General features: G+C 46.2%; 1 protein-coding gene across 2 annotated transcripts in view; it reads right to left on the bottom strand.

Annotated features, from left to right (window-relative positions):
- CHN2 (chimerin 2) overlaps window positions 1-13,290 on the bottom strand; it is a 466,205-nt gene extending 452,915 nt beyond the window's left edge. Inside the window, exon 1 of one of the 2 annotated variants that reach the window (XM_073630167.1) lies at window positions 12,838-13,290. In XM_073630167.1, coding sequence (XP_073486268.1) covers window positions 12,838-12,886 — 49 coding nt within the window. In that variant the 5' untranslated portion in view covers window positions 12,887-13,290. The remainder of the gene's footprint in view (window positions 1-12,837) is intronic. The other variant, XM_073630169.1, reaches the window with a different exon arrangement.
- Between the last annotated feature and the right edge of the window lie 340 nt (window positions 13,291-13,630).

The following is a 13,630-nucleotide window of genomic DNA, read 5'->3' as shown; positions in this document are numbered from 1 at the left end:
ACATGACCCAGCTCTTCCCCAGCTTGTCTGCAGGAAAATATAAGCAGGAGGAGCTTCTAGTCCTCTGCTGCTGGTCATTGGGAAACAGAGTAAAAATAAAAAATGAATATCAATAAACAGTTTTTAATCATCATACAAATTTGAAAACAAATATAAATATTTTTTTTGGAAATAACATGTGTGGGTGGATTTTTGCCAGTCACAGACTGTGTTATACCCCTCCAGCCTGTGTCTTAGAAAAACAGGGAGGTAAAGCCTCCATCAATCTACACGTATTACCCCATCCCCCATTGTGTTTAGCTGGTTAGTGGGCATGAAGGAGGAGAGAGGGACTGGGCTGTCATTTAACACAGTGTATATGCCCACATAGGTGACTCTATAGACACATGGGGGGTTATTTGTGAAAGGCAAATCTACTTTGCACTACAAGTGCACTGCAAGTGCACTTAAATGTGCACTTGGAAGTGCAGTCGGTGTAAATCTGAGGGGAAGATCTGAAATGAGGGGAAGCTCTGCTTATTTTATTATCCAATCATGTGCAAGCTAAAATGCTGTTTTTTAATTTCCTTGCATGTCCCCCTCGGATCTACAGTGACTGCACTTCCAAGTACACTTTCAAATGCACTTGCAGTGCACTTGTAGTGTAAAGTGGATTTGCCTTTCGTAAATAACCCCCATGGGCTGCTCAGATATGATAGGGAGGGTATGCTCTGCTTAGAAAAGCACTGAAAACTGAGCATATGCAGAAGCTGCCAACACTGCGCTGCAAAATCCCCAACTGCAGTGGGAACATGGACAGAAGGGGGAGATAGAAAACAGCAGGATCAACCAGAATTTTTGCAGAATACAGAAAATGAATCCCATAGTGATTGAGTAAGTATGAACCGTACAGTGGGGCAAAAAAGTATTTAGTCAGCCACCAATTGTGCAAGTTCTCTCACTTAAAAAGATGAGAGAGGCCTGTAATTGTCATCATAGGTATACCTCAACTATGAGAGACAAAATGTGGAAACAAATCCAGACATTCACATTTTTGTCTGATTTTTGAAATAATTTATTTGCAAATTATGGTGGAAAATAAGTATTTGGTCACCTACAAACAAGCAAGATTTCTGGCTCTCACAGACCTGTATCTTCTTCTTTAAGAGGCTCCTCTGTCCTCCACTCATTACCTGTATTAATGGCACCTGTTTGAACTTGTTATCAGTATAAAAGACACCTGTCCATAACCTCAAACAGTCACACTCCAAACTCCACTATGGGGAAGACCAAAGAGCTGTCGAAGGACACCAGAAACAAAATTGTAGACCTGCACCAGGCTGGGAAGACTGAATCTGCAATAGGCAAGCAGCTTGGTGTGAAGAAATCAACTGTGGGAGCAATAATTAGAAAATGGAAGACATACAAGACCACTGATAATCTCTCTCGATCTGGGGCTCCACGCAAGATGATCAAAAGAATGGTGAGCAAAAATCCCAGAACCACATGGGGGACCTAGTGAATGACCTGCAAAGAGCTGGCACCAACGTAACAAAGGCTACTATTAGTAACACACTACGCCGCCAGGGACTCAGATCCTGCAGTGCCAGACGTGTCCCCCTGCTTAAGCCAGTACATGTCCGGGCCCGTCTGAGGTTTGCTAGAGAGCATTTGGATGATCCAGAAGAGGATTGGGAGAATGTCATATTTTCAGATGAAACCAAAGTAGAACTGTTTGGTAGAAACACAACTCGTCGTGTTTGGAGGAGAGAGAATGCTGAGTTGCAACCAAAGAACACCATACCTACTGTGAAGCATGGGGGTGGCAACATCATGCTTTGGGGCTGTTTCTCTGCAAAGGGAACAGGACGACTGATCCGTGCACATGAAAGAATGAACGGGGCCATGTATCTTGAGATTTTGAGTGAAAACCTCCTCCCATCAGCAAGGGCATTGAAGATGAAATGTGGCTGGGTCTTTCAGCATGACAATGATCCCAAACACACCGCCTGGGCAACGAAGGAGTGGCTTCGTAAGAAGCATTTCAAGGTCCTGGGGTGGCCTGGCCAGTCTCCAGATCTCAACCCCATAGAAAACCTTTGGAGGGAATTGAAAGTCTGTGTTGCCCAGCGACAGCCCCAAAACATAACTGCTCTAGAGGAGATCTGCATGGAGGAATGGGCCAACATACCAGCAACAGTGTGTGACAACCTTGTGAAGACTTACAGAAAACCTTTGACCTCTGTCATTGCCAACAAAGGATATATAACAAAGTATTGAGATGAACTTTTGATATTGACCAAGTACTTATTTTCCACCATAATTTGCAAATAAATTCTTTCAAAAATGAGACAATGTGGTTGTCTGGATTTGTTTCCACATTTTGTCTCTCATAGTTGAGGTATACCTATGATGACAATTACAGGCCTCTCTCATCTTTATAAGTGGGAGAAATTGCACAATTGGCTGACTAAATACTTTTTTGCCCCACTGTATGTAATACACCATTTATTGATAGTTTTTTATGATGTGGGTTTAGTGACACTTTAATTCATACTCACTGAAACACTGCAAACATTAATGTATGGCAATTACATTAGTACAGAGAAAGCATATGGCAGATCCACAGTTAGACTGTGTCTATACTTATAGTTACAACCTTTGGTCACCCAGTGAAGCCCAAACATGGGTTAAATCTAAACCGGATGTATGCAGCATAACCTGAAGCTGTTTGGCTCAGTTACAGCTACCCTCTAGGACTAGTTTTATTTTGGCTATAGGCGATCGTTGCAAATGATTTGTCAGTCTGAGTCAAGGCAGTTCAGCCTGAGGCTATTACAGATCTGGTGGAAGACTGAGCTGCCAGTCCGAACAGTAAAAGGACACTATAGAGGATGACCCGCAGATGATTGTAATTTATTAATTTGCATCCCACACTATCCAACACTATATCTTAAAAAGTCTGTTACTTACAACTGATACATTGTGCACAGCAGACTGTATCATTGTCCATATGCCTCTTCACTTAAAAAGCTGCAATAGCGCAGTATTTCTTTATAATACCAATAACTAGGCAGGTAAATGGCACTTATATACAATGTACTATAAAATGAAAGCACTGTGCAAAATCAGGTATAAGAACAAAAAAAAAAAACAGTTCCAGCATCCTGGATAATATATGTCATTTAGTTACGGCAGCGTCACCAACCAAACTATATCCAAACACATCCAACCGGCTACTGGATTTTACCTAGCTCATAACAACCAATGACATTGAGTGGCCAGGACACACAATGTCATTTGTTGCTATGGTGATGGCGGATGGCCTGACCGCACCATGAAAAGCATTATGTCGACCCATACAGGGCCAACCCAGCATTCGGAAGAGGACCTGCTCCGCCTCCTGTCCTCTGTCCAAACTGGCTCCCCCTCCTGCTCTGTGCCATGCTGCTGCTCTCACCACCCAATCTAAAACTAAAATAAAAGTTTTGACTTGAAATACAGTCAACCCCTGCAAAGTCGCGGTTTAGAGTTCACGGCCTCAGTCATTCACAGATTTTTCATTTCCAGCATCAGTTTACCACGCTCTCGTGTTTTACGTTCTTCTTAAAGCACTAAGATGCCACCCAAACGCCCCGCACCTTCTAGGCTTCTGGCAATGAACCTAATCACCAGAAGAAGTTTAAGACATCATTATGGCATTAACGAAAGTACCGTTCGCTACAGGCAGGCATTAGGAGTACCGTACCAATAAGTTTCTGTGATAGTGCCAAAAAGGTAACGACTGTAAGAAATAAAAATATCGTCAGGATGGAATCTGCCTTGGCATTGTGGATCACCGACTGCAGGAAGAAGAATGGCATCGACGGTGCCATTCAGACATATAAAACCCTCCTTGCCACCATGAAGAAACGACGACAGCAACTTCCCATCACAATGTTACTCAAACAAACTCAAACAAACTCAAACAAATCAGGAAAAGCCAGCATGAAACCCCACCAGAAGAAGACCCGACAGAAGATACAACTCCACCTAAAGGGCCTGAAGAAGAGGCGCCACCCGAGGATCTGCGAATCCTCTGCTTTGTTGTGCAGTCATTATCTTCAATCAATATCATTCATTATTGATGAGTACCCATACATTTTACTGTATTTTTATTAAATTAAATTACTGTACAGTATTTAGTGTAAAAATAGGCATTTTTTTTTAATTACCTGCAAAATTTGCAGATTTTCACAATTCATGGGTGCTCTACGAACGTAACCCACGCAAATTTCGAGGGTCCACTGTACATTTAAACCTGGTTTCTGTCAACATATGTTAAGAAACAGCGAATTGGTAGCCTGTTATTTCCCAAGGGTCGTTTATAAATCCAGAGAAATCACACTAGGGTGGCCTTTGCCCCTGATAATTGCTGTGTACCGAGTTGTCATTAGATGGTTCAGTACACAGTGTACCAAGCCAAAAATGACGGGCTGGTACCTTGTGATTGCTGTTATAGCCAATCACATGCTACTGCTTACATTGTTGATCCCTCCTCTTCCTCTTACAACAGAGGGAGGTGAGGAAATGTAGAAAGTCATAAATGGGAATTGAATTAATGGATTTGAAGCAGCTGCTGATCCACTCATTCATTTTCACTGACAGTGGGATTTAGTAACCCTTCCACAACCCCCACCCCCACACATACACCTGATCTTCAGCCTATCTCTGTATGTTGCCTGTATATTAATCCTTCACCTACCTTATCCTGTACATCTACACATTAACGCCTTCACCGCCATCCTCTCACTGTATGTGACCTGTACAAGCTCCATGTTTTAACCCTCTAAATCAGCGGTCTCCAAACTTTGCTTGCCTTTAATCCAGGCCTTGGGACACTATTACATCTACTGACACCAATGGGGCACTGTTTCTCCCACTGACACCAATGATGAGGCAGAATTCCTTCATTTGACATCAACGATGAGGCAGAATTCCTCCCACTGACATCAAAGATAGGACATTATTCATCCCACTGGACACCAGGACATGTTCTAGTCCCCCTAGCCCTAGGCTGGCACCCCGAAAGTCTAAAGGATTGTAAACTGGCCCTTTGTTTAGAAAGTCTAGAGACCCCTGCACTAAATATCAGCAAGTTTCTTAATTTCCAAAAAAATTGCAGCCAAAAATATGCTTTCTACTTTCCAAAAAGGGTAATTTTGAGGGGTTTTGCACAGTCCCGGCATTTCTTTTTTAACACAAAGTGAGGAAAACATTTTTTTTCTTTCAACAGTAAAATAAATGCAGCAGTTATTAAAGGAGAAGTGTAAGAATAATAATTAAAAAAAACAACACATACTCATCTCTATGGGTGCAACATCTCTGCCATTGCTGCAGCTGTTCCCCGACAGCTTTAAGAGAAATGAGCAATCACTGACTGCTGATCGCTCAGTTCTCGGTCTGCACTGAGCAGAGAATGGTGACTGTCAGTCACTGCTCTCTTATTTTTCCCCTCCAGCACTTACTGGAGCGCCAGGCTGGAGAGGGTGCAGAAGCAGCTGACTCAGGCTCTCCATAGCGCACTTAGAGACTGAGCCAGCTGCCGGTCAGGCATGTGAGTGGTGCCTTTGTTAGAATCCTTCCAGCGCCTGGACCAACTCTGGAAAAGTTGGTCACAGGAAAAGTTAAACTAAGTGCCCTCCTGTGATTCAGGAGAGAAGTATGGCCAAAAAACATCTGGCCATACTTTTCTCTTTTAAAGCTGGACTCCAGAGGAAGGAAAAATGCTTCCATGCAGTAGGGCTAGACCCACATTGCAAGGGTTAAATGCTCATTTAGGTCTGGGGGGGGGGGGGGGTCAAAAAGCAACTTAACTTACCCGATCCTCTGTTCCAGCAGCTTCCCTCCAGGCTGTAAGACCATTCCCCACAGCCTTTCCTATCCTAGGCAAATGTGGGTTATCTAACGTCAAGTCTAAAGCACAGCCTGTAGCCCTGCACTGGACATGAGGATGCTGAGGGACCGTCCACTGATGGAGTATAGGGGAGTGGAGAAGAGCACCAGCTGCCAAGGAAGCAAAGTATCGGGTAGGTACTAAACCTAAATGAGCATTGAATCCTTCCAGTGAGAGCATTTTTCCTTTCCCCTGAGTTAGGTTTTAAATACCAATAAAAGAAAGCTATATCTTTCTAAAAAAAGTATAACATGTAGCTGTGTACAATGTTGCACAGCTAATAGAGTAGGACTAATTGTCAGTCACTTCAATTGTCACTATTACAGCACGGAAGAATGGCCTGGCAATAAAGGGTTATTACAGGCTGGTACTAAAGGGGTTAAGCACATGCATTTTACAGTGAATAAAACTGATTTGGAGGCAAAAGAGGCTGCTGCTGGAAATCATATCAAGAACAGACACAATGCAGACTCATTATTATCTGCATAAGATTTGGCCATATACTATATAATAAGGAACGGGCACACTGTTATTAGATCATGGCTTGAGATAAGGAAGTGATAAATGACATTTTCTGCACATGTATACACTCTCACAAATAGGTTTGCATATCCTGTGTAAAAGTTGCATGCACTATTTTATTTGATGAAAAATGTGCAATGCCTCCAACATACTGCGTCTTCAGTAAAGTTCTCTTGAGATCGTGTATGATAATAAAAGTGTCCCAATGTTTTTACCACTCAAGAAATGTGCAGACAGCCAGTATAAAAAAAAATACAACCAAAAAAAATGTTCCTTTACCAGTAAAATGACGTTATTACAGTAAGCCACATGCACACTGGGTACACTAGGCACTTAGCCTGTGTGCATCCAATCCCAGCATTTTCGTGGGTCCAGGAGACACAGAGGAAACATCCAGCACTGCTGTCTCCAGCCTGTAAAAGTCTACAAGAGGCTGAAATATGCTGCAGATGGACGCTGTACCAAGTGGTAGTTGCATTTGGGCCTATGATAGTGCTAGGCCCTGCCACTGGATAAAAGGAGGTAGGAATGACACAGGATTTTCAAAGTTACAGTTTGAGGGCCTCCAGAGTATTGTGTCTGTGTGGAGAAGACCAGGGTTTCAGTTTTCTCTGGGTTTGGGAATCCCAGAGCAGGGTCTGGAGCTTGGAGACTTCCAAGAGATTTGGGTTGGAAGAAGTCTCCAATCCCATGTCCAGGTCTTACTGGAGACCCACAGGTTGCGTCTAGTGTGCAGATGCGCATGCTTGTTTCTAAGCAAGACCAGGGCATAGCTCAGGGGTCCTGTCAGAAGAACCCTGAGTGTTGAAGCCAGGGAGGGGACAGGAAACACGGGTCTCCACCTGGGAGACAGAATTCCATATGGGAGAGATTCCTTACCTGCAGGACTGGGAGAGTTGGGATGGCTGAGCAAGTCTGCAGGACTTAGAGAGCTGGGGCAACTAGCAAGTTCAGAGGACGAGCAAAAGTACATAAGTCTCAGGAGAGTTAGGCCCCTTTCACACATGCGGACCGTATGTCCGTATTTCATCCATCCGTTTTCGGATGAAATACGGACATACATGCATCCCTATGGGATAGCGGGTGTCAGCGGATGTACATCCGCTAACACCCGATGTCGTCCGCCTCCGCTCTCGTCCGATTCTGCGGACGGAAGAAAATCCTATTTTTCTATCCGTCTGCAGAGCGGATCGGAGGAACACGGACAGACGGTCCGTGTTCCTCCGATCCCCCATAGGGGAAAGCGGAGATCTGACAGGGCGGTCCCTGCACAGTGTGCGGGTCCCGCCCTGTCATCTGCCTGCTCAGCTGGGGAAAGCGGAGCGATTCCCGCTGAGCAGCGGATAAACACGGGGCGGATCAACACGGATCCGTCCCGTGTGAAAGGGGCCTTAGAGAGCTTGGGGTGTCAGGAGAACCCTTACTGAGAGGCCAGGAGTGGGCCCATATAGTTGAGAGCTATAACTAACGCTGAGTGAGCCAGGAAAACCCAGACAGCCAGGTCTGAGAGCCCAAAGACAAGAGCAGTGGTGCTACTGGAAAGAGAGCCAGGAGGCTTTGTATTTTCTTTTACATTTTTGCTGTGAGAGACTGAAATTCCCTTATGTGGGCAAACATAGTGTTAAACTTTTATTTTTGTTTTCAATAAAATTGGGCCTCCAAACCCTTAACCATAGTTTGGACTGCCGTGAACTCATTACAAAGTATCTACCATTGAGTTTAATCACCACCGATCACAGGCCATATGCGTTCAGGGACGCATGCCTGGAACACAGGTTATGTCTGATTGAATATATGTTATTGTTTCTTCCATATAGTAAGAATTGCTCTGTATATCACACAATCTCTACAGTTTGATGCCAAGCCTACACCTGTCACACACAATGATCACATTATCACAGTTACTAAGGCACCACTGCTAAAAATTAGGCAGCACAGTGGCTAAGTGGTTAGCACTTCTGTCTAGCAGCACTAGGGTTGTTGGTGCAAATCCCAACCACAGCACTACCTGCCTGGAGTTTGCCTGTGACTGCTTGTGTTTCCTTTGGGTACTCTGGTTTCCTCCTACTCTCCAAAGACATACTGGTAGGTTAATTAACCCTAGTATGTGTATGTATGAATGTGAGTTAGGAACCTTAGATTGTAAGCTCCTTAAGGGCAGGGACTGATGTGAATGTATAATAAATATGTAAAGAACTGTGTAAATTGACAGCGCTATATAAGTACCTATAATTAATAAATCAATTAGACCATTGTAGACAATACATCCCCAAACATTTTAAGACAGTTGTCTTCACAAATAAACCACTTTATGATGGGGAGCAAGCCTAAAGCAATGAGCCAGGCAGTCCACATATAACTATGACAGGCTTAAGCTGGCCATACACTATACAATTTTCCTGTTCAACTTTCCTTTAGATTTACCAAAACCATATAATATGAGGTCAAACCTAAACCCTTTCAATTTGTATGCAATCAGACAGGCCCTTGCACTACATAGTTGAAGGTAAATCTAAAGGAAATTGAATCAGAAAATTGTATAGTGTATGGCCAGCCTTAGTTTAGTTTCATAAAGACCGATTGGATCATCAGCTGCATGATGGAGATGATTAGGATAAAATGGACCCCTTAAAATGAATCAAAGGGGAGAGAGCAAGGGGGTGGGACCTTATATGAAGCACCTGGTTGCAAAGAGGTAGATTGGTGAACATAATAGATTTTATTGATTGCCATATGGTACACCCAAACATAGCAGGTAAATACACATGATAATGGTATATAATAATACAATACATAAAGTCATAAAATCAGTATCACATAATATAGCAAGCAACAGCCTTCCAGAGTTCACCAGAATAAACGTTGAATAAAACAATAATGCATCATGGTACTTGCAGAGTGACACCTACATGGACAGCAAGGAAAACAAATATACATTTTTCAACAAATCAAGCCCAACTAAAAGCCCAGATGACTAGACTGAGGCTGTCCTATCTGAGAAGAACCAACTCATTAGAAAATAAAATTATGCTTGGAAAACTTGAAGATGACGACAAGCAATAAAATAATTGGAGGAAGTATGAACATGCCACTGCAAAGACTGGAGACTGAAAGAGTAATCTAGAGAAATGCTGTAGATGTGACAAAGGAGTCATCTGTACCCCACAGTATTGCCTAAATATCCAGTAAAATGCAACATATTGTGACAGACACAATGTATTTATTTATTTTCATTACAGACATTTTTATAATGCCAACTTATGCAACCCTATGCATGCTGTACATTCACATCAGTCGCTGCAAAAAGGAACTTAAAATCTAAGGTCCCAACTTCAATTATATAAACAAGGGCCAATTTAGACAGGAGCCAACTAGTCTACCTTCGAGTTCAGGAGGGAACCCATAGAACAAGCACAGGGAGAACACACAACCTCCATGAAGACAGGGTCCTGGCTTGGACTTGGCTACCCCAAATGCCTTTTGATAGGGATTCTGCACAGCCCCAGAATGTGGAAGATGAATTGTGCTAAGAAGTGGATATTTAAGCAATATCGTGGTGCATAGATTACATCTTTGCTCACATTCATAGAACAGACGTAGCTGCATTTTACACTATCCATGTGATTTTTAGGAGAACTTAATGGCAAATAATAATTAGCATTTCCCATGAATTATTTGCATATACAACAAAGTTACAATGCATCCATCTAATGCCAGCTCTGCATGGACTGTTTGTAAATTTCCACTCCACACACAAACTGCTACATGATTGTATCATCAGAATGATTAGTATTTCAACTTGACTCACTATTTCCTTTTCTATTTTTACAAGATAACTAGCAGCAGAGTGGGACATGTGGGAACATAGAGAGGCAGGCTCTTCACTTACCTGAGAAGAGCTGCTGATTAAACAGTGAGAGATCGACTCAGGATGCTGCACATGTCACAGGATGAGAAAAGCAACACAATTGCAAGTGCTGCTGTCATGTGGACAGGAGTGTGACAATCCCAAGCATCACCACCTGGGAAGAGTGTGGGTGGTGTGTGACCATCCTGGCTGGGCATCACCACTTCGGAAGAATGTGACCATACTTGGCATAAACGCCCCCCTCCCGCCCCACACACCTGCTGGGTTGAGTGTGACCACCCTGGGCATCACCACCTGGGAAGAGTGTGACCATACTTGGCATCAAACCCCCCTCCTTCCCACCCCACACACACGCTGGGTGGAGTGTGACCATCCTGGGCATCACCACCTGGGAAGAGTGTGACCATACTTGGCATCAAACCCCCCTCCTTCCCACCCCACACACACGCTGGGTGGAGTGTGACCATCCTGGGCATCACCACCTGGGAAGAGTGTGACCATACTTGGCATCAAACCCCCCTCCTTCCCACCCCACACACACGCTGGGTGGAGTGTGACCATCCTGGGTATCACCACCTGGGAAGAGTGTGACCATACTTGGCATAACCCCCCCCCCCCCGCCCCACACACTTGCTGGGTGGAGTGTGACCATCCTGGGCATCACCAACTGGGAAGAGTGTGACCATTCTTGGCATAACCCCCCGCCCTACACACCTGCTGGGTGGAGTGTGACCATCCTGGGCATCACCACCTGGGAAGAGTGTGACCATACTTGGCATCAAACCCCCCTCCTTCCCACCCCCCACACACACTGGGTGGAGTGTGACCATCCTGGACATCACCACTGGGAAGAGTGTGACCATACTTGGCATCAACCCCCCCACACACACACTGGGTAGAGTGTGAACATCCTGGGCATCACAACCTGGGAAGAGTGTGATCATACCTGATACCCCCCTCACCCTCAGGTAGAGTATGACCATACTGTACATTGCCCCCCCCCCCCTTCCAGGATAGAATGATGCCCAAACTGGGCATCACAACCCTGTGAGTGTGACCAACCCAGAGTGTGACCATATCAGACATCACCACATGGAAAGAGTATGACTATGCCAGGCATCACCACCTGGGATGAGTGTGCCTAACCGTATTGGGTTTCCCATACCAGACATCATCACCTGGGAAGAGTGTGATCATGTCAGGCACCACCCCATACCCCACAAAGTGTAACCATCCCAGACATCACCACCTGGGAGGAGTGTGAATATACCAGACATTACTACCTGGGAAGAGTGTGACCATGCCAGGCCTCATCACCTGGGAAGAGTGTGACTGACCATACTGGGCATCACCACTTGGGAACAGCAGGTCAATGCTAGATATCACCACCTAGAAAGCATGTTCCTATACCTGCCATCACCCCCCATGGTAGACTGTGACCGTAATTGGCATCAATCACCTGGGAAGTGTATGACCATACCAGGTATCACCACTTAGGAAGAATGTGCCCATGCCAGGTATGCCCCTCCTGGAAAGAGTGTGTCCATAACAGGTATCACCCCCCCCCCCCCAGGAGAATGTGCCTATGCCATGACTCCCCCCTCCTCGGAGTAGTGTGCTAATAGCAGGTGTCACCCCCCCCCCCCAAGAATTTGCCCATGCCAGGTACCTCCCCCCCAATACCCATAACAGGTATCCCCCCACCTGGGAAGAGTGTGCCCATAACAGGTATCACCCCCCACCTGAGAAAAATGTGCCCATGCCATGACCCCCCCTCCTTCTCCAGGGTACAGTGTGATAATAGCAGGTATCATCCCCTCCCCCTTCCCATGCCATGACCTCCCCTCCTGGGATGAGTGTGCCCATGCCATGACCTCCCCTCCTGAGATGAGTGTGCCCATGCCATGACCCCCCCTCCTGGCATGAGTGTGCCCATGCCATGACCCCCCCTCCTGGGATGAGTGTGCCCATGCCATCACCCCCCCTCCTGGGATGAGTGTGCCCATGCCATGACCCCCCATCCTGGGATGAGTGTGCCCATGCCATGACCCCCCCCTCCTGGGATGAGTGTGCCCATGCCATGACCCCCCCTCCTGGGATGAGTGTGCCCATGCCATGACCCCCCCTCCTGGGATGAGTGTGCCCATGCCATGACCCCCCCTCCTGGGATGAGTGTGCCCATGCCATGACCCCCCCTCCTGGGATGAGTGTGCCCATGCCATGACCCCCCCCCCCTCCTGGGATGAGTGTGCCCATGCCATGACCTCCCCTCCTGGGATGAGTGTGCCCATGCCATGACCTTCCCTCCTGGGATGAGTGTGCCCATGCCATGACCTTCCCTCCTGGGATGAGTGTGCCCATGCCATGACCTCCCCTCCTGAGATGAGGGTGCCCATGCCATGACCCCCCCTCCTGGCATGAGTGTGCCCATGCCAGGAACTTCTCTCCTGCACGGAGTCCGATCTTGCTCAGTAACAGACAGATGGCAGGCTGGGTGAACCTGTCAGTGTAGGTAGAAGGTGGGATCACCTACCGGAGGAGATGGAGGATCCGGACAGACTGGAGTTGCTGGACGCTGCCATGTCTGGGAAGGGGAGCGGAGTGCGATGTACAGAGCGATGTACAGAGCGATGTACAGAGCGGGTCTAGCCCATGTCAGAGCGGAGCCGCACGGTGCAGTCCCCAGCCTCCTCCACTTTGTCTGCACTTCCTGCTCTGTCAGATGACGTGCACGCTCGGCTTTATTCCGCTCCCCGTCCTTCCAGGTATCACCGGTCCCGCAGCCTTGTCACCCTCGATGTCCCGGCTCCGCTGACTGTACGATGAGCGATGACAGCAGAGAGAGGGGCCCGGCGGATCCTCCCCTCCTCCCCACCTAATGATCACACTGCGCTGGAGATGGCAGCCTGCTGGGAGCTGTACACCCTCCTCTCCTCTCCTGTCTGTGCCAGTCCTGGACTCATCAACTTGTGGGTGACATCCAAACTGTACAAACATTACACAAGCCCTGTGTGTGGCTCTGGGATGGGATCTGGAGTTATTTGAAGAGGGATCGGCTCTCATGATTTAATTGTGTGCCATTATATTATGATTACCTGCTCTTATAAAGGGTAGAGATTGGCACCTGAGACAGAATAAAGAGGACCTGTACAAAGACAAGACATGGGCTGACCTCTCCATAGCTGTCATAGTGAATTAAATTGGTCTGAAATCCAAACCAAAAATGTAATATATTGCTGCTTACCAGTTATTAGATGCAATGGCCTCATTGGTTTTCTTTTTAGGCTTTTTTCCCTTTGTGTCTACCTGGTGATCTGGCCAGTAAA

Source organism: Aquarana catesbeiana, linkage group LG05 (assembly GCF_042186555.1).
Source record: "Aquarana catesbeiana isolate 2022-GZ linkage group LG05, ASM4218655v1, whole genome shotgun sequence".
Taxonomy (NCBI): domain Eukaryota; kingdom Metazoa; phylum Chordata; class Amphibia; order Anura; family Ranidae; genus Aquarana; species Aquarana catesbeiana.
The sequence above is the reverse complement of the archived record's forward strand: the minus strand, read 5'-3'. Positions and strand labels throughout refer to the sequence as shown.